At 40.3% G+C, this 26,055-nt stretch overlaps 1 protein-coding gene and 1 long non-coding RNA gene across 2 annotated transcripts; one reads left to right on the top strand and one right to left on the bottom strand.

Moving 5' to 3' along the window:
• Positions 1 to 5,818: 5,818 nt before the first annotated feature.
• Positions 5,819 to 12,836, top strand: LOC140309490 (uncharacterized). Its single transcript, XR_011916384.1, has 3 exons — positions 5,819 to 5,909; positions 7,459 to 7,536; positions 12,562 to 12,836. It is a non-coding gene; the product is annotated as an uncharacterized lncRNA (long non-coding RNA).
• On the bottom strand, positions 11,440 to 25,867 carry ckap2l (cytoskeleton associated protein 2-like). The gene is made up of 9 exons (XM_072387357.1): positions 25,781 to 25,867; positions 23,253 to 23,319; positions 23,105 to 23,159; positions 21,697 to 22,898; positions 21,351 to 21,546; positions 17,000 to 17,158; positions 13,852 to 13,912; positions 13,156 to 13,303; positions 11,440 to 11,820 (listed from the first exon to the last, which is right to left on the bottom strand). Exons 1-9 carry the CDS (start codon positions 25,815 to 25,817, stop codon positions 11,508 to 11,510), a joined length of 2,238 nt encoding a protein of 745 aa, XP_072243458.1. The 5' UTR covers positions 25,818 to 25,867; the 3' UTR covers positions 11,440 to 11,507.
• Positions 25,868 to 26,055: the final 188 nt, after the last annotated feature.

Genomic DNA, 26,055 nt, shown 5'->3' with positions numbered 1-26,055 from the left:
AGTGTTACTGTGTATAACCTGCAAATAACCTAGCTGCAAGGTACCACCCTGCCCTGTTTTTCTTAAATTCCTCTTTACAATAGTGGGCTATTTATAATGAGATAATTGCACGTTAAGGGGGACAGAGGTGAGGCTGATAGTAGCTGCCCACCACTCCAGTGTATGGCATCTGTCTCTTTGAGTGTGTGGCCCTATGCATGCGCATGTCTGTATCAACAGGGGCCAACCTGGATGGGTTAAAAGCGGAGGACAAATTTAGTGTGCTGCAGCAGTGCGCGTCGATGACGTCATCCCAATAGACGAGTGTGTAGAAAGCCCTCTATAAGCCCCCCATAGCCGCCAATAACAACAACACAGCAGCTATGTGCTAACAGTACAATAGTGTGCGTTCATTCATTCGTCTTAAAGTATTAAAGACAGATAATGCCTTATTTAGAGGCTGTATTGTCAGTGCCCTATTCTCTCCCGTTATATGGATATATATGGATCTCGAGTACTCTAAATATCTTCCGAAGGACGCCGACTTTCACCAAACATTTCTCGGTGAGCAGATAAACGTATTTCATGCCAGAAATAAGGTCCCCTTTAATCATAGACAAGATTGCGTGTCTCTCTACTCATGACAAAATGGGTACAAAATTATTATGATTATGACAAAAACGACTCAACTGCCGTTGAATCATTTTTACTATAATTTTTGCTTTGAGACACATTTGTGTTTTGTTAACATTTTAGATTGTTAAAAAAAAGTCAGAAAGGGTCTTTGAAATTAAGAAAAACTAGACAAGCTTCCATCCATCCATCCACTTTCTATACCCGCTGAATCCAATTCAGGGTCGCGGGGGGGCTGGAGCCTATCCCAGCTGTCGTTGGGCGAGAGGCGGGGTAATGTGAATGTCGCCAGTCCATCACAGGGCCACACAGAGGCAAATGAGACACACAACAATGCACACTCACCCTCACTAATAGGAATGATTAGAGTCACCAAATAACCTAACATACATGATTTTGGATGGTGGGAGGAAGCCGGAGTACCCAGAGAGAACCCACGCAAACACAGGGAGAATGTACAAAATCCACACAGAAAGGCCCCAGCCGGGATTCGAACCAGGAACCCTATTGCTGTGGGGCGACGGTGCTGACCCTAGAGAAACTTGTGAAAAATAAAAGTAAGTGTCCCCTAAGAGACAGGGGGAGAGTTTGGCTTTTTGCACTCCTCCTACATATGTGGCTCTTCAGTGGAAATCCTCGCCCCATGTGTTGTTTCTCAGTGTCTACAGACCACCTACGTACCGTGCAACCTTCTTTGATGATTTTACTGGACTTCCATCTGTCAATTTCAATTTGATTTCAATTGTGTACTTGTTGTTGGGGATTTTAACATCCATGTTGATTACCCTCAGGACATATGAGCAAATTAACTGTATTGTATTCTTGATCATTTTGGACTGACTCACAAAAAAACCACAAAAACACACTTGTGTGATCAGAGGGTCGCCTCAAATTCTACTCAAGCTGTATTGCCTTAATGGTAAAGTCCTAATACTATCAGGGTGGGCACACAGAAGAATTCATGATGCAGACTCGGAGACAAAAGTGGAGGTTCAAACAGGTTTACTACACAGGGCTAGAAGTACAGGCGAAGGTACAAAAACATCAGGCAAAATCGTGATCAAAAAACAGGTTCAAGGTCTGTAATCAGGTAACTAGAAGTAGACAAAGTAATGCTGGGACGCTGTACAAGACAGAACGAACTGGCGACAAACAAAGGAAGCACTAAAGTAGAGAGGGAAAAGGGGAGTGGAAACAAATGAGGGAGGCAGGTAATCAGGGAGCAGGGATGACACACAGGGGAAGGCGGAAACCTAAAAGAGAAGATGGGTAAGGAGAACTGAAAACATGAATTCTCAAGACATGACAAATACCTGTGTAATCGATTTTGTTGGATGAGTATCCACACTCCCTTGGAATCTGTATAGATGGAATAGGCTTAAATTGACATACCTTAAATTTAGCTGGACTTCCTCTGCTTCCAGAGGCTAATATATAGCTCCTGTAGTTAATCTAATAGCTTTGATTTAGTGTGCTGATCTGAGCGGTCTCTGGAGAATTGGTTAAACTCTTAATATCAATCCAGTTTCTTATTACGTGTCTCATCTAACAAGCACAGTAAAATATTCTGCCATCTGAGACCTTTATCAAGCTATCACCTTTGATGGCATAGCTTGAAGTGCATTTTGGATGGCTGCTCTCCACTTGGGGGTAAAATGTTGGCTATGAGAAAGTCATTAAAACATGCTGTTATTAGTTGGACTGACACATTGGCTTACTACTTGACTGTAGTAAACCAAAGCACTATGGAATGTGTGGACCAGATTTAGTATTAGATTTAAATGTCCTGTTTTGTCATTGTAGTTGAGATGTCTGGATTTAGTAATGAGTTGGAAAATTGATGCTGGAAAGATACAGCTACTACAATCATTGGCCCTGGCCCCTAGCCTTGTTGGATGGAAGTTAATAGAGTTTATTGTGCTACTGGATGGATTCAACAGACAGTTGCATAATGGTGGAAAAAATTTCATTTTACTTTTCCCTGAAGTGAGGTGACATGAAAAATATTCACATCCTGGTCTGGTTCAGGCCATGTTTATTTCATCAACAAATACAAATGAAGAAAATATCCATTGTTTCATCAACATCACAAACCATTTAAGGAATACTTTTACATAAAAAAATAAATAAATAAGAATAGTTTGAAAAAGAGGTTTAAAAACAACATTAACAGGAAAGCTTTGAGTATTAAGACCCACGCTGCAAAAATAGTGTTCTTTCATTAATTTTCAAACAGTTAAAAAAATAATATCATGCTGGAGCTTTTCTGGCAGGCATTCCTGGAAACCTTCTACTCCAAACTGGGTGGTCAAGTTGAGTGGGTGGTCAATCCAAGCAGAATAAATGCAGAGAAGGAGGACAAGAGCCAAGGAGCCGATAATCTGAGGCATTACTAAGCATATCAATCGCTGCACTGTTCAGGTGAGACACAAAAAGAAGAACCAGACTGTTACTCAGCACATTTACACACACAGTTGAGTCGTGGTTCTGGATTCGTCAGCCCGACTTTAAGGAGCTCGATTTTGGACAATTTTGATCAGAATAACATGTTTGCATGCTTTGACCTGGAAGTAATTGAAAATCATGTTATAACATGACAAAATTCAAAACATATGGAACTGTTCAATTTGCTGATTGACCTGCAGGAATTTGCTATAAATTGATTCCCCAACAGTCCTTGTGTACTGAGGAAAGTACACACGCACTGGTCCAATTTAATGGCCTCATACTGAGTTGTTTTGAGTCTTAATATAATACTGAATCATTGAAGATGTGATGAAGGCTCAGCCCCAGAAAACCACGACCCAAACTGAATAATCAGTTCAGAGTATTCTTCAAAAGGTGGTAGAAACTGTGCGAACAAAATGAATGTTTGAATGAAAAAATATCTTCACACCTTGGGCACGTGTGTGATTCGAGCACATTTCCGTTTGTCCTCAGAGAGCTGAAATTTGCGTTTAGTGATTGTGAGATACAGGGCAACGGAAACAGTTTTCAGGTGGTAGTATTTAGATCCATCCACCTTTTCCTTCTCAAACCAATGATTGTCAGGTCGATCTGCCATATTCTCCCCATCGACCTTCTCCAGCTGTAAACACACAGAACAGAGCATTAAGGAACGGTGCATTTTATACAGAACAAAGACAAAACAATTGTCAATAATATATTTCTTTGTTTGCCATCTCTGGCTTTTAACGCGATGAGCCAAAGTCCAAATTCGAATGCTTGTGTGCTCCAAAATATGCTCCTTTTTACTATTCCTACAAACTAAATTCTTTGTAAATTTGTATCCAGTATCAGCCTGCTGTGCAAATGAACAATAGGCTCCCAAAAGTTGCTTTGACAAATTCTTGTGTGTTTAAGGGTGAAAGCTTTTTTGATTTTCAGTCCACTGTTGATGCTGAAAAGCGAATCCATATGTGCTGTCAGGTTCATATTTACCTTCAGGGACTTTTCAGCCTCTTTCACAACAAAACTCCCACGACTATCCTTGAATTTGAAAGCCATTTGTTCTTTGCCATTTCGTTCACGTGTCTCTATGAACACCTCAGTGTCTGTGGACAGAAAAAAAAAACCATCATCTTACATTGCCACCATTATCTCCAATTATCCAGAATTAGATTGAACTTTCCCACCTGTTGCTGCATGCATTAGTTTTTAAGCTAATGATCAACATTTTGTCTGTTTATTTTTCAGGCAAACAGTCATATAACCAGTTCGGTCTCATGGCGAGAACGTGGAATGGATTGCTGCTGATAAACATGAAATCTGCATTTTATTTGGGCCAGTGTGCACGACTTTAAAAGCAATGTGTTTCAACTATTTTTTTTCAGGAACTTTTTTGGGTCTTTGGCTCAGCTGTACAGTAATTAGTCGAAACAATCTAACTTTATGGTGATTGGACCAAAGGGTGTAAGTGTTCGGTGACCCATTAAATGTAAAAACGCAACACCAAAAAACCTGTAGTCATTAGGGGGAAAAAAAGCTGGTCTTACAAGCAACAGCGCTTCTCAATGGAGATATTTTCACGCCTAATGAACAGATCAGGTTTCTGGGACTATTTCCCAAGTTTACTGCAAGGAAACAGCACAAGCTGCCAATCAACATGTAAAGATTGAAGAGTACAAGTATCCTTTTAAAACAGGAGAGCAATTCTTACCGCTTCCTTGATTCTCAACCAGACACAGTTTCGGCATTGAACTGGACCCCCTGACTTCAACAAATTTATCCATGCTAGCCTTCAGAATATAGCGTTCCATTCTGCGGAAAATTCAAAAATCCATCAACCTGCAGCACTTAAGAAACTGGATACACACAAAAGAAAAAAGACAACAAAAGCTTATCATCAAGCATTGCTGGAGTAGCTCAATGGTTATGGCAAATAAAATTTGCTAACTTCTGCACACAGAGATCACTTACTTTGCAAATGGAATAAAACTACAAAAGACATCTATCACAATATCTCACAGACTGAAACATTAAACTGGAAGATTTCTGGAATCTGGAACTTTTACTTAAAATAGGGACAGACATGAGAGTGAATCATTTTCTTCCTCTGTCACTCCTCATAGTCTGTCACCTTTGCCAACATGACTCAAACAAAATCAAGGCTGAAATGTCCACTTCATGAACTGCAAAGTGCCACTTCACACATGAAACTTTCCATTTTAGCACTATTAAAAAGTACATGATACACTCTAAAAGCTGATCATCTCTTTTTTTTTAAATCATCTTTTTTTTTGTCATCTGTCAAAGCAAATAAAGCTCTGTTTAAGAAATTTCAATTCGATTCAGTTTTATTTATATGGCGCCAAATTACAACAAACGTCATCTCAAGACACTTCAATAATATAGTCCAGTTCTCGCCACTTGTAGTTCAGTCCAGAAAAAAATAAAGTGTACAGTTGCAGCTTCTATAGCCACACAACAGTCCCTACTGCAAGATCATGGATCTTACAATAACATGACAACATTTTAACATAGGATTAAAACCTAGATTCTACAGGGTGGAGGACAACAGCGTTAACGCATGTTTGGATAAATGAATGCATGTCTCTCACCTTCGGTGAAAAGGTCGTGAAGTCGTGAAGTTGTGGATTGGGAAGAGTTGAAGCACTGTTCGGTGAGCAGCTGTGGAATTTACGCCGCAGGACGCGGAGCCTATTTAAGTATGTGAGGGCCTGCCGACTGACGCAGGCGCTCCACACGCAATTCCTGTTGCACCCGTGCGACAGCAGACTTCGACCTGGACGGATCAGATTCTGTTCACGGCAGACTTTCATTCCCACCACTCCTGGGTATGTGCAGACAGCGAGCTGCATTGTGTCACATGTAGATATATATGTTTTCAGCTCGTGATGTGTTTATTGCGTACTTATGTATCCGTTTAACTTGTGTACTAGGTTCTATCAGATAAAGAAGAATTTATAGCGTAGTGTATTTCCTGGAGGGACTGACAAGAGACCGTGCAGTAACCAAATAAATAAATATTTTTGTTTTTTGACTTATCTGCATGCCAGCGGACGTTTCCAGAAAAGAAATATAAATAATAGAGAAAAAAATATCTGTGGCTGATTTTTGCTCTTCCAGCTGTTTACACTGGTGTATTGTGTCACATGCATATAAACACGACTTTATCACGTGCTGTTTGCTGTTTGAACCAATGTGAAACAGCGGGGATGCGAAGAGGGAAAAACAGCAACTTTTATTATCGCAATTATATTACTATTATCGCGTCCATATCGCAAACGTGCGTCCATTTAGTGTTCGTAAAAGAACAAAGTCAGGTGATTTTATGCTAAGTCAAAGACGTTGGTGTATTTAATATACAGCAGACAGTCAGTGTCGCTTTAATGTTGCGTTTGCAATTAAGCTAAACTCATAAATTACGGAGGGGGTATTTTTACAAAACAAAATCAATAAAGAAACACGAGAAATGCGTCTTATTATGTAGAATTACCGACAGAAGACACAAAGATGATAAACTAAAATCAACAGCCAAAAGTGAATAATACAAAGATAACTGCATTTCTAAAACTGTCCAAAACAGCCCTCGTTAGAACTTGTCCCTCTGGTGGCCTTAAAGGGGATTGCATTGTGCTCAGACCTCTGTGGAAACTGGTCTGACTGGGACGAATGATTTCTGGTGTGGGGACTCAACTCAAAGATACAAAATGCTATTGAGCAATAAGATCTACACAAACACAACTGTTAAGTTTAGGCTGTCATCCCTAATTCCTCATCTAATCACTGGTCATTTCTAGAGAACCCACTTTCTCCTTCAAAAAGGTTTAACTGATCTGTTTTTAATGTTTAGAAAATAAAGCAGAATTATGATGAAAACTGTTCACAAATACTGACTGGAATAACGTTACTCCTGACATCTCCTACCAGGAAAATTGTTCTGTGAGGACTTAGTCAGATCCGATTACACACACAACAATTGAGCTGTGATGAAATTCCAACAAGCTAGTCAAAGCAGTGTTTTGACCTCCATCTCCATATAATGACAAAACCCACTTGTATTTTAAGCTATCATGAGTAATTTGGACCTTACTAGGCTAATACAACCTCAGATGACCCAAAACACAGGACGTATTACACATTTATTGAACAACAACTAAGCGAAACTGTGTCAGTCCACTCTTTACAATGTTGCTTCATTTCAGTGCAGTGTGTGGCATTTATGCTTGGTTCATTTAAGTGCCTATTACGTCATTTCATTTGTGTCATGTAAAAGCATCAGACTGGAAATCCTGCATTAATTACAAATCAACTTTGCTAAGATGACTATAAAACTCAATCTATAAGCACATCAATGTTTATTCTCTTTATTTTCTCTTTCAGACATTCTGTTGTAGATTTGCTGCTGCGTTTGGGATTATTGTCCTGTTGATGACCCACTTTCAGCCCATCATCTCAGAGGTGAGGGGACACATTTTTCAGCAGTCAATAGAGGGATTCATCTTTCCTCGCATTAGTGGCTAACCACTAATCTCTAACAGCCACAGAACAGCACCAGGGGACCAACTTTAGTTCTTTAAACTATGTACAAATAAGATCTAAAGTTTTAGCTGCCAAACTCTCCTTCAACCCCTGGGATGAAATGAAGCCAGGAGAAGTCCTCACACAAATCTTTTATCAGCCAACTTTTGACAGGCAATGGTCTTGGGATCTGGCTGATGTGGCTTCAGAGTGGCCACGGAAGATTCATCCCCTGCATTATCGCTGTCTGCAGGCTCTCCCTGACAGTCAGTCTCTGCCCTGACACATGGCCTTCTCCCTGCGCTACCTATTACAATATAGACAGAAAATATTTTGGAGTGTGACTGAGAGAAATTCTGAAATATCTGTGAAAACCCTGTCCTGATACCTGCCTGGTTTCTCCCTGCAATAGATATCTTTTCTCAGTAAGTTATAATCTCTCCTGACCCTGCATCGCCGTCCCTGCTGCTGGCTTCTGCTCGAATGCTAAACTTGTCAACATTATCTACATGCAACAGCATTACTTACTCAGTTTGTTAGGAAAGAACTGTGCAAAGTTTTTTGCCTTTTGCTGGCACTGGCTGGTTTACTGAACATGGTTATGATACACTGTGCAGCACTGCTCAGCAGCACGTCTCCTGCCGTTGGTGATTCACCAGATGCTGGTATTAGCTCGTGCACGCTCATGTACGCAAAAACGCGGCTGGGAAAAACACGTTACTACGTTGATAACGGATTAAACGGTTGAAAAAAGTACGGGGAACAGAGGGAACACACGTTCCACACGTACTCCGCGTCCGTTACGCTCATGGCTGTCCGACAACTCACATTTGACTCTGAGGAGTTCGCGTTGGACTCAATGACTGCAAGGTGTCCCGCACCTGTGGCTGCAGAACAAGCCCGAATCATCAGCCCTCCACCACCGTGTTTGACAGCTGGTATGAGGTGTTTGTGCTGATATGCTGTTTGGTTTTCCCCAAACGTGCTGCTGTGCATTATGACCAAACATCTCCACTTTGGTCTGGTCTGTTCCAGAAGTCTTGTGGCTTGTTCAGATGTAACTTTACAAACCTAAGCTGTGCTGCCATGTTCTTTTTAGAAAGAAGAGGCTTTCTGCTGCAACCCTTCCAAACAAGCCGCACTTATTCAGTCTTTTTCTAACATTTAACATGCTGAGGTCTGTAGAGTCTTAGATGTAGCTCTTGGGCATTTTTTGTAGTTTCTGAGCATTGCAGACTCTGACCTTTGGGGGAACTTGCTGGGATATCAGCTCCTGAGAAGTTTGTCAGCTATCTTGAATGTTTTTCTCGAGAGAATAATCTTTCTCACTGTTGAATGATGGACTCCAAATAATTTGGAAATAGTCTTATAACCCTTTCCCGATTGATGGGCAGCAACAAATGTTTCTCTCAGATAACGGATGTCTTCCCTCCTTGCATCTGTCAGCTACTTATCTTATTAATACTTATGGAAGCAGTTAGGGTGGACTATTATTTACATACCGCCTCTGCATTTTGACAGTTTAATAAAAACAGGTTATTATGAGACATTTTTGTCGTAATAAATAAAACCTTCGAATTACAAACTAAATGTTTTCAGAATGAGCTACACTCGTCTTCAATTTTGTTTTTTTGTGTTTAACATTTGGACCCAAACTCAGAGTAAAATTATAGGAAATCCGGCTTTAGAAAATCTTCAGGGAGAGCACTTTCCTGATGCTGCTCTTATCCAACCAAATGGGGCCAGAAATATTTTTCCAGGGAAGAAAAGAAAAACTGTTGGCCATCCCTTTTCTGATCCCCCCTGATCTCCACACTGGGAGTACAGTAACAATTTGTAAAAAAAGTGCATAGGCTGAAACCGTCGAAATTATTTTAGGTGCCAATACTGAAGGCATTAATGTTTATGCATTTAGCAGACGTTTTATCCAAAGCGACTTACAGATGAGGATATAATATTGGTCTGAAAGATCAGACCATACCTAACCCAACATGCCACCCAGCTCCTGGTGCAGGCCATGGTCATCTCCCGCCTTGACTACTGCAATGCTCTCCTAACTGGTCTCCCAGCCTGTGCTGTGAAACCTCTGCAGATGGTCCAGAAAGAGCACACGTCACCCCTCTGTTCATTGAACTCCACTGGCTACCCGTATCAAATTCAAGTCACTGATGTTAGCCTACAAAGTGCTTAATGGAACGGCTCCCATCTACTTGAATGCTCTTGCAAAGGCTTATGTCACAACTCGGTCCCTCCGTTCGTCGCAGGATTGTCACAGCCATTAACACTGGAAAAAGCAACTGCTGGAAATTACATTCTGAGTGGACCAATCACAGCTCTTGCAGTCCGCCTCAACGCAACGTGTAGTTAGAATTTTTTGGAGGCGCACGCCAAGCTACTGGGTAGGGGTCGGAGAAGCATAAACTACGCTTAAGGGTCAATGGGCAAATACGAGCCCACATTGGAGCCCTTTTGAGACATTGGAGACATCATTCAGAGTTTAAATGGGTCACGAAAGTTTACTGTTTGAAAGGGTTTGTTTTTCTTGTGGTGAGGTTACCCACAATAACGTCACACTACCTAGATTAACAAAAAAAAAAATACCAAACAAATTTCTTATACAGTCACACCATCTCCTGTACCTAGACATTATATATCAAAACGTCAGCATTTTTGTCTTCTTTCACGCAGTATGACCATCTTTGCATTGAGCCTTTCGGTTTTCTTTCAAAGTGCCTCAAAGCGCAGAGTGCATCCACCCAAGCTCCCGTAGAGAACCATTATAAATTAGGTCAGATTTTTTTTTTTTTTCTTCAAATCTGAAAGCAAGGGTCTATTTAGGCTGTGATAAAACTATATTCTAAATAGTAATTTAATAAAAACATCCATTGGATTTCTTTCATTACAACTTACAGTTTTCGAGCAGCGACTGCGTGAGGCAGGCAGGCATCACCATAGCAACCAGTTACACAGATACTGCTTCATCATTGGGAGCATCATGACTGCCCCATCGTAACATGTTTAATGGCAACCGTTGAGTCTCCTCAGTATTAATAGCATGACAATTAAATTACATGTTCAACTAGTTTTTCCATACAGATTAAGGACAGAATTTTCCCCATCAAACAACCACAAACAACAGTGGTTGAAATGTTTGCTTCAGGTTTGTTCACAGAAACTCAAAAACAGTGCATCATTATAGCAGCCTATGACTCAACTGGCCCTTATTCTTCCCATTGGTGAAGGAACCTAGCGAACCTTCACCAAACACCATCTTCAACATGTTAGATTGAATGAAAATTGATTTTGTCAGGTGCTTACACTTGATGCCACTTTATCTTCACAGGCCCTAAAATCAAATGTAGCACAATGCAAACCACATAAACAAGTTACGATTCACACCTTGTTTGAACTTTTTTTGGATCAATATCCTTCACTGATCAGAGGCAGAAGTGAAACTCTTTTGCATTAATGCACAACTCAGTTTCTGTTGTGGCAAAAAAAAATAATATCTGAGCTTTTTTATTTTATTTTCCATTTTAGTGGTTTGCAAATTCCATTTGGGTGTGACAGCCATTTTCATTGCTATGAAAAAGAAAAACAGGCCCAGATGCCAAACACAGTTTTATTGTTCGCAAGTTAGATAAGGATTGATAAAAAGCACATTAAAAGTTTTTTTTTTCTCCAAAAACGTACATTAGTGAATTAAAGACTTCAACTAATAGTCTCCCAATAGAAAAGTACTTAGCTTTAACAACTTATTGCCTAAAATAGCAAATTCTACCTTTAAAGAACAAAACTCACCTTCGTTTCAGGGAAATGTGAGATCTGATAACACCAAAATAATTCCTGTTAAAAATGAAAACATCTTTTAGTTAAAAGCAAAGTGGTGGTGATGAACTGAGCCGACAAGGTTAAGCACTGTCGTCTAAGACGAGCTGGACAAACACTTTGTCTTTTAGTGCCTCGTTCTCTCTGTAAATGTACATTGGCGTGTTGTTAGCCGACGGGCTGGTTTCACAAATGTCCTTTTCCTCTTCACCTCTATCACTGTCCTCCTCAGAGATCAGGTCATTGTATGAGGCCACACATACATCGTGGTCCTGCAGGGACGCTGGGTATCGGAGTGAGGCTCTCTCAATTCGCACCGACCGCCGAACCGGGGTGAAGAAGCGGACCTCTTGCCCATTGACCCTTACTGGTTCTCTCTGCTGGGTAGGGGGCCCGCTGGAGGACAAGTGAAACAAAATCAAATACAATTAATTTCAATTTAGATAAGTATATGCTCTGTTTTTAATCAAATGACCAACAATTACTTTGTTTCAGTTCTGTACTTGTCGTCTTTCGCTGATCAAGCATGTTGGATTGACTTCAAATAGACAAGAAATAATTAGTTATTTATACCGCTTTACTGCTACAGTACACAGACTGCTACACATTTGTTAACTTTTAAAGCTACAACACACAGTGCAGAAGCTACTCATCCGTGAATGTGCCTGACCCAGACAAATGGCTTCAACATGCGTTTGTGAGATGTGAGAGTTGTGCTATAGTCAAGAGTGCAAGAGACAGGAATTTGGAACTCGAGAGGGGTAAACCTTGAAGGGTTAAATAACGAATGTTGAGGGTCTGATATTACCTTTTAGTGTACACATTTATACAGGGTTGATACACTCCTTTTGGAAGGAAACAAACACTAACCGCACGGTGTGAGGGGTTAAAACAGGAGGGAGACCGAGTTGAGCGTTGAGAGAAACTCCTGCATGCTTACAGTTGGAGTCAACACAGGTGGGATGAAACCTATAGTGCAGAAGTACCGGACACAGGGAGATAGGGAGGAGTTTTCCCACACAGGGAGAAGCCATCTGAATGGAGCAGAGATGGGGTACGACATGGATGTCCAAAGCTCTCTTCAAAAGATTGTTTAGTTCTGCACAAGCCTGCTAATGATGCATTGATCTGATTCAGGTGTGGTGGAGGAGGGAAACATCTAAAAACTGCAGGACAGCAGCCCTCAAGGACTGGATGTGGACATCGCTGGGGTACGAGGCTGATATCGGACCAAGGACCAATCAGAGAAAGCCAAGTCTAAACCACGGCGTCTCCCCAACTTTTGGACCAATGATATTTACATCATGTTTGTATGGCAACATAAAAGCTTATTTTCTGATCAGACTGCCTGGCAGAGAGAGGTCCACAGCGCTGTGTAACTTGAACCACTTAATAAATTCTAAGCAAGACTTTGCTCAGACACACAAACACGACACAAACAACATCTCAACTACATTTTATGACGTTAAAGACAAAAAAACAGGAGTCTGGATTTTCACCTGGTGAATAAGCTTGTGAGTGATGCATTCCTGCAGGCGAGTCATTTGGTAGGAAAGAACTACGACTCTGCAGCTCGAACATTTGACAAAACATATCGAGTAATGTGCGCAACACCAATGATGCAGAAAACTTCTGTGCTTGGCTTTAGCAAAGCAGCTTTGAGGTATTACGCATGCTTATCACAAAGTGGAAACTGAAAGTAGTTTAGTATAAAGACTCAAACAAACAAACCCAGGAGTTGATGTGATTTTGTACTTGACCACAGATGAGCCTCTTTTCTCCCCATTGATTAGAGCTCTGATAGGTTTTGGGGTCATCATGGGGTTGTTGCCACAGTTAGGAGTATTTTCAGCTGTTGGAATATGGTCTTTCTCATGGTCTTCAGATGCTGGAAAAAAGGAAAAGGAAAACTTATTAATAAAGCTTACTTAGATAAGATTAAACTTAGATTTCTCAGCAGAAAATAAACTGGAACAATTAATTTCAAAGTTGGGAGATATGACTAAAATATCACTTCATCGAAAATGTGCATCAGGCTTTCTTTGAATTAACTAGCTAGCTAATAAAATGTGAAGTTGGAATATGGCAGTGTAGTCTAGGTTACGCACAGCGGTAATAAACAGAAAAGTCACTAATTGCAAACATAAATTTGAGGAAAACAACAAAAGCCAGTTTCCAGCAGATACAAATGATTCTTGATTATGTTTTGGTTAATTCTGATTAGTTTGTATGTTTGACTGACTAAAAGGAAAAGAGTGAGTCAGAAACAGTGAAGAGCCACTGCACACAGTGTGGGATTTAAAGATGTGCAACAGAATGAAACCATCAAAACTACTAAAAATCTGTTTAATCACCATCTTATAGCCCTGACTACTTGTAATCTTAATGCTATTATTATAATACCAATGGGCACAGAGGGCCAGCTACCTTGGAGCTCGTCCTTTTTCTTCAGGATGTCAAACACCACCGTTCGCAGCTCATCCACTGGCTGAAATCAAATGAGCACAAGAAATTGAACACAATGAGGGTTAAGTGTTACTTAAACTCCGATTTAAGTTTACTGACGGCAGAAGAACACGGGCCTGTAGATACATTGTGTCACTGCATCGATCAGATCAGTGTGTGGCTGCAAAAAACTCAGCTCAGGCCTCTGCACTGGCTTCCTATCGCTCAGAGAATAGACTTTAAAACAGCTCTGCTCATGTACAAGTCTCTTCATGGTCTAGCACCAAAGTACATCTGTGACATGTTAGAGCTATATGAACCAACCGGGACTCTGAGAACCTCAGGGAGGGGTCTCCTGCTGGTACCCAGAGTCAGGACTAAACAAGGTGAGGCTGCGTTTCAGGTTTATGCTCCTAAAATCTGGAACAGTCTTCCAGAAGATGTGAGACAGGCCTCAACTCTGACAATGTTTAAATCCAGGCTGAAAACAGTTCTTTTTAGCTGTGCATATGACCACTGAAAGCATTCTATCTGCACTATTCACTAATTTAATTAATTGATGATTATTTTTAGGTTTTATGGAATGATTTTATTTGCCTTCTTGGGATTTCATGTAGCTGTAAAGCACTTTGGATTGTTGTATGTACGAATTGTGCTCCACAGATAAACTTGCCTTAAGTTCGAATTTATCTGGAAACTATTTCAGGCCTTTATGTTGGACCAGCAGATAATACAATTAAAGACAAATTAGCATTCACATGCAAAAAGCTCAAGATCAAATACACTGTAGAGATAAATATTGCAAGACCAGTAAACCATAATGTGTTACGTCTGTTATCGTTTAACAAAAGTCTTGTGAAGTGCAATGAGGAAACTGTGTGTAATGTTAAAATCAAATAATCTGGTGACTCAAAAATTTATCAGTCTGGATCTTTGTTACACAACATCTCCCCTCTGATAGGGACTGCAGATGCTTGCAGGATTACTCGCACAGCTACAGCAAAACTTTTCAGAGGGGGAAGTTTAAAAAAAAAAGACATCTAATCATGACACAAAAACTCTCACGCATGCACTGCTTTCAGTTGCTAACCTGACAGCAACTGGGTACCAATCAGTGATATTTGGGCTTTTCCAAAATCATTGAGCCAAAAAATGAAAATGTACATATATATATTTTTAAAAGGCAGAACTCGTCATTTTTTACTAATAACTTTCAAAACAGTCACGTTAACGAGCAGGCACACCCAGCGGGGGGTTAATGTGGCTTCTGGTCAGAGCAATCAAAGTAACATCCTTAGTAATCAGATATAAATAAACAATAGCACGGTCCAAACTTTACTTTGTGGTTTTATCTGTGTTATTTTCTACAGCATCTACTCATCTTTCCCCACAGTGTCTGAGCCAGAAGAACCACAGAAAACTAACTTTTCTCTGCTCGATCAGACTACAAATCCTTTTTTTTTTAATTTAATTTTTTTACCCACCCACCCAGCATGTGTTGCATGAATGTGGCTTTTATTTTAACCCCTTAGTTATAAAACATTACCAGCTTCACTCTACAGGGAACCTGGATGTGTAAACACAGAGTATAACATACAGTCCTACGCAGCTGTAGATTCATCATACTTTTCATCTTCTAACACTTAAAGTTCCTATCTACAACCTTAGAAAAAACAAACTAGGTGTCACAGTCCGAAAAGAAACTGAGCCAATGTCTGAAAGTGAAATCTTACTTCAGATGTCTTTATGGGAGACTTTTTACCTGGATAAAGTACTTGACTCAGTGATAATAAATCTGGAAGCTTTCAGACTACATACTTCATAACAAGGATTTGCGTGCAGCCTGCGAGCGCAGCAGCTCAGAAAACTATTAACACGGACGAGGCGTGACTGACAAGAACATAATTTCATCACTATATTTTCCCATAACAAATTATTGTTTGTTGTTCAAAATATTATATATATATATATATTATGGCATGCCGTTCAGGAAATTAATCTTTGAATATATGGAATGAAACTTTGAATATATTGAATGAAGGCATGCTGAGGTTGGCCTGATAAACAGCTGCCTGGCCTGTTGTCGTAAATCTGCCACGACTTCTTCGTTAGAAGAACGGGCAGGGTTATCGGGAGGATTTTGGCCCGTACATGCATTCGCCAGTGTGTTAATGATGTCCTCATACTTTAATATTCCTCCTACAAAATTCCCAGCGGACTGACTCATTGTCATTTGCTTTTCGCCACAGTATCCACACCTTAGACAAGATGGCCGCAGGCACTTCCGTGAAGTCTGACGTCAGTCAAGTTTCATTCAATATATTCAGAGTTTCATTCAATATATTCAGAGTTGCATTCAATATATTCAAAGGTTCATTCAATATATTCAAAGTTTCATTCCATATATTCAAGGTTCATTCCATATATTCAAGGTTCATTCCATATATTCAAGGTTCATTCAATATATTCAAGGTTCATTCAATATATTCAGAGTTTCATTCAATATATTCAAGGTTCATTCAATATATTCAGAGTTTCATTCCATATATTCAAGGTTCATTCAATATATTCAAGGTTCATTCAATATATTCAGAGTTGCATTCAATATATTCAAGGTTCATTCAATATATTCAGAGTTGCATTCCATATATTCAGAGTTGCATTCAATATATTCAGAGTTGCATTCAATATATTCAAAGGTTCATTCAATATATTCAGAGTTTCATTCCATATATTCAGAGTTGCATTCAATATATTCAAAGGTTCATTCAATATATTCAGAGTTTCATTCCATATATTCAAAGATTCATTCCATATATTCAAAGATTAATTTCCTGAACGGCATGCCATAATATATATATATATATATATAACTAAATCTACTGCACAATATTAAACAAAGTTTAAATAGATAATGCTACATAAACACAGGGGTTAAAATTGACTTTGTGATTGGTGCTGGTCGGTAATGTTTCCAGCAAATAGCCCCAAAAATCCTGGTTGGAGCAATTCCACTGAAAAATTAATTATGGGGTGGGTTTTGCAAACTATGAACTGGTTTAAAAATACCTATTTTTTTTGCTTACATGTTAAGAACTGCACACAACTCTCCAAGTCATGGATGTTTTACCTCCAACACAACACGAACAGCCTCCTCAAACATGGGCAGGACATCCAGGTCACCCTCTTGTTGCATCAGACGGGCTCGACAGATCCAGTATTTGGCAAACTTCTGAGAGACTGCAGGCAGCCGCGAGAGAACAGACTTCACCTGCTCTGGAGGGCAGCCCTGTGGGTGTGAAACACACTGAAAGTAAGGGTGCCTGTAAACTCCAACCAAAGTTTTTTTTATGTGTCCAAACACTCCATTTTTCTTACTGTACTTGCCTTGACCAGACACAGACAAAACTGTGGTAAACACAACTTCAACTTGCATCAGTTTGACATACAATATACGATACAATAGTCATTTTTGTCCAGAGTTGCATTCATTTTTCACCAGGATCTTGGGCTGATGATGAAGTCTTCTCCAGCATGTCCCAAAGATTGTCAATGTGGTTACGGTCTGGGCTCTCTGATGGCCAGTGTGTGAAAATGTGTCACAGTCACATATAGCCTGAATCGCTATATCACAATTTGATCCGGATAAATCCAGGCAGGGTCTTCTTAGAATATCCCTGTCATTGTTTTGGGAGCACATAAGAATGAACCCCGGATCAGGTGTGGACTTTTCTGCCTTTTTTCTCTTCTGTAAAAGCAGGGTGTATGTGCACATCTGTGCTGCTGTGCGTCACTGCACACAGTGGCTGCCCAATGCATCCTGCTGCTGATCTGCTGAGTCCATCAGTGTCAGACTCGTTGGGTAGCTCACCGCTACTGCTGAGCATTACTTTGATAAAGTTTAAGAGATGGCAACATGTTTTTGCAGGTGTTAGACAAATATCATGAGGTTGTACTATAAGAAAAGAAGTACGGTGAGCAAGAACGTTTTTCGGTGTTGGAAGATTAAGGGGCACTGTGTGTAAGAGGCCTCCTATCTTTGCTAGTTCTATCCTCTGTATGAACGTTGACCTACAGACCAAAGAAGTCTTACATGATGTTATGATAGTAACTACACTGTACTCATCTAACAAAGATAGTGATAGGAGGGAACGACGGGAATGTCTCATGACCTCGTATGGCTGATAATTTTGTAGTAGAAAGGATAAAGAGCAGAAGTATCATTTTAGGAGTCAGACAACTCTGTCAGCTTTGTGATATGTTGCTTGTTTTCTTGCTCCATGATTAAATCTTTTTGTGAACGGATTCCAGAAACTCTGAGCCTCATTGGGGGAATTTTCTTAATGCTGTTAAACTGCAGCAGAAATGATGTTATTCCGAGGCCAGCTATTTTTGAATTGGTGGCCAGAGTCGCTGGATTGGTGGTGAGAAAAATAGTGTGATATTTAACTAAGACCTGTAAAAACCAGTGAAGGTAAACACAAGGGTGTGAATACCTTTTAACCAAGATCTGTAACAAAACAGTCCATAGTCTGCGTGAGAAGACAACAGGAATAAATAACTCTGTGTGCACATAAAAAAACAGAGATGAGAAATCGCGATATAGAATTGTTTGTTTGTGTATGAATGTGATGTGATAAACTGTGTTGGGTGGTGGTTATTCAGTAGTGTTTCGGTGAAACAACGGACGAGGGCAACCTCGCAGAAACCTAACGGTGACAACAAAAGCAATGTTTCTCTGATCGGACCAGTTGCTCTGCGGTACTCCAAACACACTGCTTGGCTACTGAAAGGATAGAAATGGGGGATACTTGTTGTAAAGCAAACAGGGATTGTAGTGGGAATGTTAAATACACGTTTCAATGGGACCCAGATAATATCAAATACTTAGAAGTTTGGTTTTGAAGCAAATCTCAGGAGCACAAAATTAGTGAAAGCAGTTGAAGAATCCCTTTCTGAAGGGCTGTTTACCACAGATAAGCAGCTTTGTGACCAAGCACGTGGTTAACTAATGTAAATGGACGTGCAGAACAGCTTTAAAAACAAAAGGAACACCAAGAAGGGACAAAACGTTATGGTGGCAGGTGATGAAGAAACAACTGTGGTGAAAGAGAGCAGAGACAGTAGAGGAAGAAAAAGAGGCAGATCAGGAAGAAATGCTGCATGTTTTGTGTGGAAAGACAGGACATTGGGCAAAGGAATGTAGACAGAGCAAGGTTATGACTAAGAGACTCAGTTATGACTAAGTGTAAGAAAAACAGAAACAAAGCATGTATCCAGAATAAAAACAGAAGAGCCAGAGGAACTTTTTTTGTTGAACTTAGAGGGAATAAACCTTAGACCAGAGATTACACTGAACCTGTATGGAACGGAAGTAACTTTTCTGTGTGACACGGTGACAAAAGAGGGATATATGACATCAGTGCTAACTCAAGCACATGAGGTTAAAAGTCCTGACCAATAGCCTACTACTCCTCTGGATTAGATGCAATGGCCAGAGTCCTGCCAGCTTGTGTTCAAGCAATAGTAGCAGCATCTATGAAAACGCAGAAATAACTATGTTTGTGGACGGGTCAAGCATGGAAAACCCTGACGGCACAAATGCTACAGGATTTGCTATAGTAACAGAAGCTGAAAGTCTCTTAAAACAACCATTACCAAAAAATGACTCCGCTCAAGCAGCTGAATTGGTAGCTCTAACTGAAGCTTGTAAATTAGAGAACAAAAAGGTTGTTAACATTTACACTCTGACAGTCAGTATGCTTTCTCAACTGTACATGTGTTTGCATAGCAATGGAAAAACAGAGGTGTGGTGACATCCACAGGCAAATCAATAAACTTGATTACCTGGATGGGTTTTTGTGTATTTCCCCACATGTACATAACAATAAATCTGATCTTAATCTTAATGAATGGAGGCCTGCGATCCTGGAGGAGATCACCACCATCAGTTTTATCACAGGAAAAGGACGCTCCTTTTACATGGACAAATAGAGCCACACCATGCCAATAAGACTTGATTTTAGCATTATAAGATGCTATTCAACTGCCAGATAAAGTAGCAATTTGTAAATGTGCTGCACATACTAAAAACACTGATCCTGTCTCAAAAGGAAATAGAAAAGCAGAGGAAGGAGCAAAAAAAAAAAAAGCTGCTCAGTTACCACCAGGAAAACCTACTTTCCGAGGAGGACACTCACATAGAAATAAACCATCACGCATTGTGTGATATGCAAAAAGCAGCTCCACAACGACAAAGACAGATGTGTGCTTGTATTTTTCTCTCTCATTACTCTGAACGGAATCCCGGAAAACTGGGAAAACCTGGGAATGTTGGCCCTATGTAAGTGCATTAAAATGCATAAGTAATGGGACAAAAACAGCCCTATATGGAGGCCTCATAACTCATCACGAAGACATCATTCGAAGTTTAAACGGGGCAGGAAAGACTAATCAATGTGAAGGCTGTTAAAAAATTTTTTTTTTAAAAATACCGTGCATAGGAGCAGAATAAAAATGACACCGGTGGCTTCTGCCGTCCCTTCTGGCGCTCACGGTTCAAGAATTTTTCAGATATGACTTATGGTTTTCGAACAGCGAGCCAAGATGTCTGACCTGTTATAACAGGTTTATGCCAGGTTCTGCGTACACAGCAGAAGTATCATTTCAGGACAACTCTGTCTGCTTTGTGGTATGTTGCACAGACTTGTCTTTTTGCTCAAAGATTAAATATCTTTGTTAACCGATTCCAGCGACTCAGGGAGAATTTTCTTAACACCAGATTTTTCATTTTTCATCATCAAATAGTTGGTATTTTGGAATTAGTAGAACTGATGATGGGCAGGATACACTGTGCAGCCACCCAGGGATACAAGAACACGCAGAGACATGAACGCTCTTTGGAAGAGAAAATATCACACCAAAGAGCACAACCATCACAAATTTAACCGGTGTAAAGGTCCATAATACAGCATATGTTTAAAACACTGACATTCTTTCTTTAAGTTGCTTTAGATGCAGAAAATGCGTTATCCGCAGGAAGGCACTGACATTCGACAGCACTTCACAGAAGCTCGCTTCAAAATAGGAGCAAAAAGTAGGAAAGAAAATGAAAAGAAAAAAAAAAGTCTTCCGTTTCAGTTTCACTGAAACAAATATTCTCATCAAAGATATGCTGTGACCGGCTGAGCCTTGATCAGTAAGAAGGTTTCAGTCAAGAGGTTGAATTCACGACTGCAGTTAATCACTGTAACTCAGAACAAACTGGTGCAAAATGATGGGCCCCCCTGTCCAAGGTACTGGACATGAATTATATGACCGCCACTTATTGCCCCTCTGCATGTTGGAACATTCACCGTCCATTAAGGTCAGACTAGTTGATTTGATTACACGGACTCCATTAAATAGTACCCCCGTGTATTCTAGTAACATGCTATAAAAAATAGGATAATCAAATCTAATTTTAAAGTCACACTCTATACCTCTGCAAGCAATTTGATGCAGTCAGCGAGGGATCTGTCCACGGCGCAGATGAGGGAGTGGGCATCATCTTCAGCCTTCATGGACGCCCAGAAAGGCTGAGGTATGGACACTGTGCACCTGACAGGAGGCTTCGCCGGCATTGGAGGACGCTTGTAGGAGATTCCCTTTGCTTCCCGCCATTCCTGTAGTTTTCTCCTGAACAACCAATCAGATCACGTGGTGTCGTTACGTGGTGTCGTAAATTTTCTCTGAATGTTTTTGCTTTTAGTTTTGACTTTTTGGACAGCACAGAAAACTAACTCAATGTTATGCAGTTTTCGGTGATCAAACTGTTAAACTACTTACTGTCTTTCTTCCTGGGCAGCAGTCATCTTCTTTCCTTCTGTCTGCGGAACAAGCCTAACCGCGACCTTTGGTGTTTTGGTGTCTGCGGCCCGGCCTGTGCGGCTGAGGGTCCTGGAATGTTGTGGCACTGTCTGCGACATTATTGGAGCGACTGTTGGTTTTGCTTGTGCTTTTAAAGGAGGGACATTTACTAAACTGTTCTCTTTCTTGTTATGCGTCTGTTTAGTCATCTTGGTTTTCCCTCCCAGCTCAGTCACAGCAGCCTGCCTATTCCCACTGACAGCTCTGGAACCACACTTGCTCACTGTCGCCGAGGATGTTTGAGGAGCAACTTTGCAAGGTTGCACATTTTTCTTTCCTTCAGCTCCAGATCTTGCCTTTGTGTAACAGACTGCGGGCTGACAAGTTGATTTCTTAGTTAGCACTCCCGCTGATTTTGAAGGTTCTGCTTTGCTCCTAAAGGAGGTGGATGCTACTCTCAATCCACTTGATAACTGACTTTTACAACCTGTCTGAGTATGTTTTCCCAATTGTGGTTTAGAGTTAGACTTTGATTTGTTTTGAGCTTGAACTTTATCCACAGTTCTTTGCACAGCCCTCTGGGAAATGGATGTCGATGGCATAGTCCTGGACTGTACCTTCTTAGCATTAACAGCAGTAGTGATGGCATGACGTGCTGTGGCAGGGGGATCTGTTCTATCTGACTTTGTGCTTCTTGGCTGGGTCACTGCAGGAATGAGTCCTGTTTTTGTTTTGACAAATGGACCAATACTCAGCCTGGTACGGGTTGTTTTCATTAGATATGATGCAGCACTGTTTGAGCTGAGGCTGGATTTTGAGTTTGATTTTGCTACGACTGTTCGAGCTGCATTTGAAGGGGGTTTGGCTGTTTGAATTCCTGTGTTTGGCTGCTTTTTGAGATGGCTGCTCACAGTCAAATTGGCTTTGGAAGGCACAGCAGAGTATGTTCTGGTGAGCACAAGGTTTCGATTGGGTTTTAGCTGAGCCGAAACACGGTTTGAAGATGGACAGATAGAATTCTGCTGTCCTGTCAGTGTGCTTCCTTTCATATTGATTTTGTTAGTGATACCAAATGATCTTCTGGGGTGGGGTTGACTGGATTGAGAAGTCAAGGTTTGACCTTTCGAAACATTATAATTCGATCTCTCAGCTGGGACTTTATTCTCTTTTCCCATAAGAACCTGTGAAAACAAAAAACCGAAGCCCGTCAGCAGTTACCACATTTCCTCATCTGATAAATACACAATGTGCCTGATTAAAGTCTGATTCATGACCCATTAGTCTGTCTTCCTGCAACAACAAAAACACAGGCGTGGGAGAAAAATAGTCACTTTTTTTCTCCACTCATTCTTGATGTCTATCAGAACTTAATGCACTCACACCCTACCTTCAGTGCAGATGTCTCAGATTTCGTGTCCTGGCAGTTATCATGGAGGTATGACCTGTAGAGTAAAGTAAAAGTTCAGTTTTATCTCAACAAAATAAACAGTCACTGATTGACCACAATGTGATCTCATGTAAAGTCGTAGTCTTACTTAGAACTGGGTGGTTTCAGCTTTCCTTTTGCTGCCAAGTACTCCATTAATTTTTGTTTACGCATCTCTGTGACAAAAGACAGAAGAAAATAACAGGACATCAGCAAAGTTCATATGACTGATAATCCATAACACAGGTTCACCATACAGATTTATTCTTAATGTCTGAAATATAATAACTTGGGCTTAACATCCAACTTCAGAAACGTGTGTGTGCATACATGTATGTGCGTAAAGTATCAAAAAGACTTGGAACAAGTTCTTCAGCTGATGTACGGACAACAATCAAACAAAATAATTCAAGGAAACAGTAACACGAAGTGTCCAGTAATGTGTTCGGCCACTAAGCAGGACACTGATCCCACTAATCTCTGGAAGTCGACTGGAAGGCAAGAAACACTTTCCCCAAAAGCACATTCCTTAATTCAATGTTTTGTCCATGATTTGTTAAGTAGCCTCGAGTTTGGTGACTGTTAAAGTGACAGCAGATTATTAATATAATTCCATTCAAGTTAAACCATACAGTGATTCCTCGTTCCCTATGAACGAGGCGGCCATTCCTGCCCCTGGAGGCAGTCCACCTCCTTTCCACAGCCAAGGTGCCCTTGAGCAAGGCACCGTACCCCCATACTCCCCGGGCGCTGTGACTGGCTGCCCACCGCTCCAGTGTATGGCCTCCATGAGTGTGTGACCCTGTGCATGTGTGTGTTCAACAGATGCCAACCTGGATGGGTTTTTGTGTATTTCCCCACATGTACATAACAATAAATCTGATCTTAATCTTAATGAATGGAGGCCTGCGATCCTGGAGGAGATCACCACCATCAGTTTCATCACAGGAAAAGGACGCTCCTTTTACATGGACAAATAGAGCCACACCATGCCAGTAAATTGCCTCCCCCTGCAGCATAAATAGATACCTCACTACATGGTGCTCTAGTTTGGGTTTTTCATTTCATTTGCCAACAATCTGAAAACGTGACTTTTTAAGTGAGACAAATCGAGAGAAACTTGCTGCCATCTAGCTGCAGGTTAATAACACATACACTGAAATGTCTCCACATGAGGAAAAGAAAATGCACAGATTTACACAGTTCAGACATTATTGTATAAATGGATAAGAATAATAACAAAATGTATTATTTCCAGTCCCATTCCGTACAGCTAATTAATCCAGCACTTAATTTGTTTGATGACTAAACTTTAACCAGAGATTGCACGTAAACAACCTTTTCTGTATTTCACTGAGAAGTCTGCCATCTTTTGTCAAATGTTATGATAAACTTAAAGAACGAATTTATAGAATGGTTTTATTTCATGTATCCCTGGCAGCATGTTGCCAGTAATAATGGACTACATCAGTCCTTAAAGTATTCATGACAAACACAAAGTTCTATTAATAACACAAAATGTGACTCCATTACATGTTAAACCACATCCTTGGATGCATGAACTATGCATTTCTGCTAGTTTGTGAATAAACGCAGTGTTGACCCTCTCAGTTTAGACTTCTTACAATGAACGTTTGTTGAAAACTGCCTTGTGCTTTTTAACATGCATTACACGCATTTAGCGGACACTTTTCTCTCAGGCGACTTACAAAGGAGGAATACAATGAGAGCAGAAGTTGGGTCTCAGCTACCGATATTATATTTGAAAGATGACTACTCTTTCTCCTGAGCTACAATCTCTCCATGAAAAAATATTGAACCAGATAACAGAGAAAGAAAAAAAAACTTGGTTTTGGCAGCTTATTTAGTGGCATTTATTCAAAGATCGTTCACTAAGAATGTCTCCAGTACAAAAATCATGATTTTTATTTACAAGATATTAGCTGCTCTTTGAAAAAACACAATCTTGTTCACCTTAAATTATTCTTTACTGCCACATAAGGAAATAAATCCTCATAATGACAAAATTATCTGGATCCAGAAAGCTGGCAATGGGAAATTTGTTATTTCTGCTCAAATCTTGACTTGATCACAATGTGAGTCGATCATTTCCCTGTGCGACATTTCATGATGACTTATTTTAGTGGCTGGAGACAACGCTATTCTATTCTACATTTTCATGTCAGATTAATACGCACCGTGACCCACACTCACAAAACATGCAACACCTACGAAATGATCCTACGAAGTATGCTAAAAAAAAAAAGATTTTCTGTGCCGTTTTCGGGCTTTCTATCCTCACTGGCTTGTCAGGTTTATACTCAAAGTAACGTTGTTACCACAGTGACAACTTGAACGCACCAGCAGCTGCAGTTACTATGATCGTGGCTCCGTTTAGGGCACACCTTCCGCTTATTTTATAGTTGTTGCTTTTTATTTTTGGAGCCTATACTTTAACGAGCCTCTTGTAATCAGCAAGGCAATACTAAGTCAGTCACATGAATGTTTAATATGTAACCAGAAATAATAAAGAACACATTAAATATTATATGCATGTTTATGTTTTCTAACTGATAAGTAGAAGCTACCAGCTAACACACTTAGCTCAACTTTATGCAAAATAATAAGTTCGCTAACCTTTTCTGGAAAGTACTGGTGCGGGTTCATCATCCATTTCTATTAGAATCCAATTTCCCCTTTCAGCTTTATCCAGATTTGTTACAAAAACACCAACAGTAAATAACACAACACGTTAAACTAGCTTCAACAACAGAGCTCACACATCCGGTTTTGAAATTACCGGGGGACGGAGTGGCTCTTCTCTGATTGGACGGTTTGAATTTTTTAAAACAAAGTACGCCTGCGCAAAAACTATACGCTGATTGGAGCAGAGGATGTAAACAAAAGGCAGC

The sequence above is a fragment of the Leuresthes tenuis genome, unplaced genomic scaffold (assembly GCF_036924035.1).
Source record: "Leuresthes tenuis unplaced genomic scaffold, fLeuTen1.0.hap1 SCAF_6, whole genome shotgun sequence".
NCBI classification, from domain to species: domain Eukaryota; kingdom Metazoa; phylum Chordata; class Actinopteri; order Atheriniformes; family Atherinopsidae; genus Leuresthes; species Leuresthes tenuis.
Note: the sequence above shows the minus strand (reverse complement) of the source record. Positions and strands in the feature narration are given on the sequence as shown.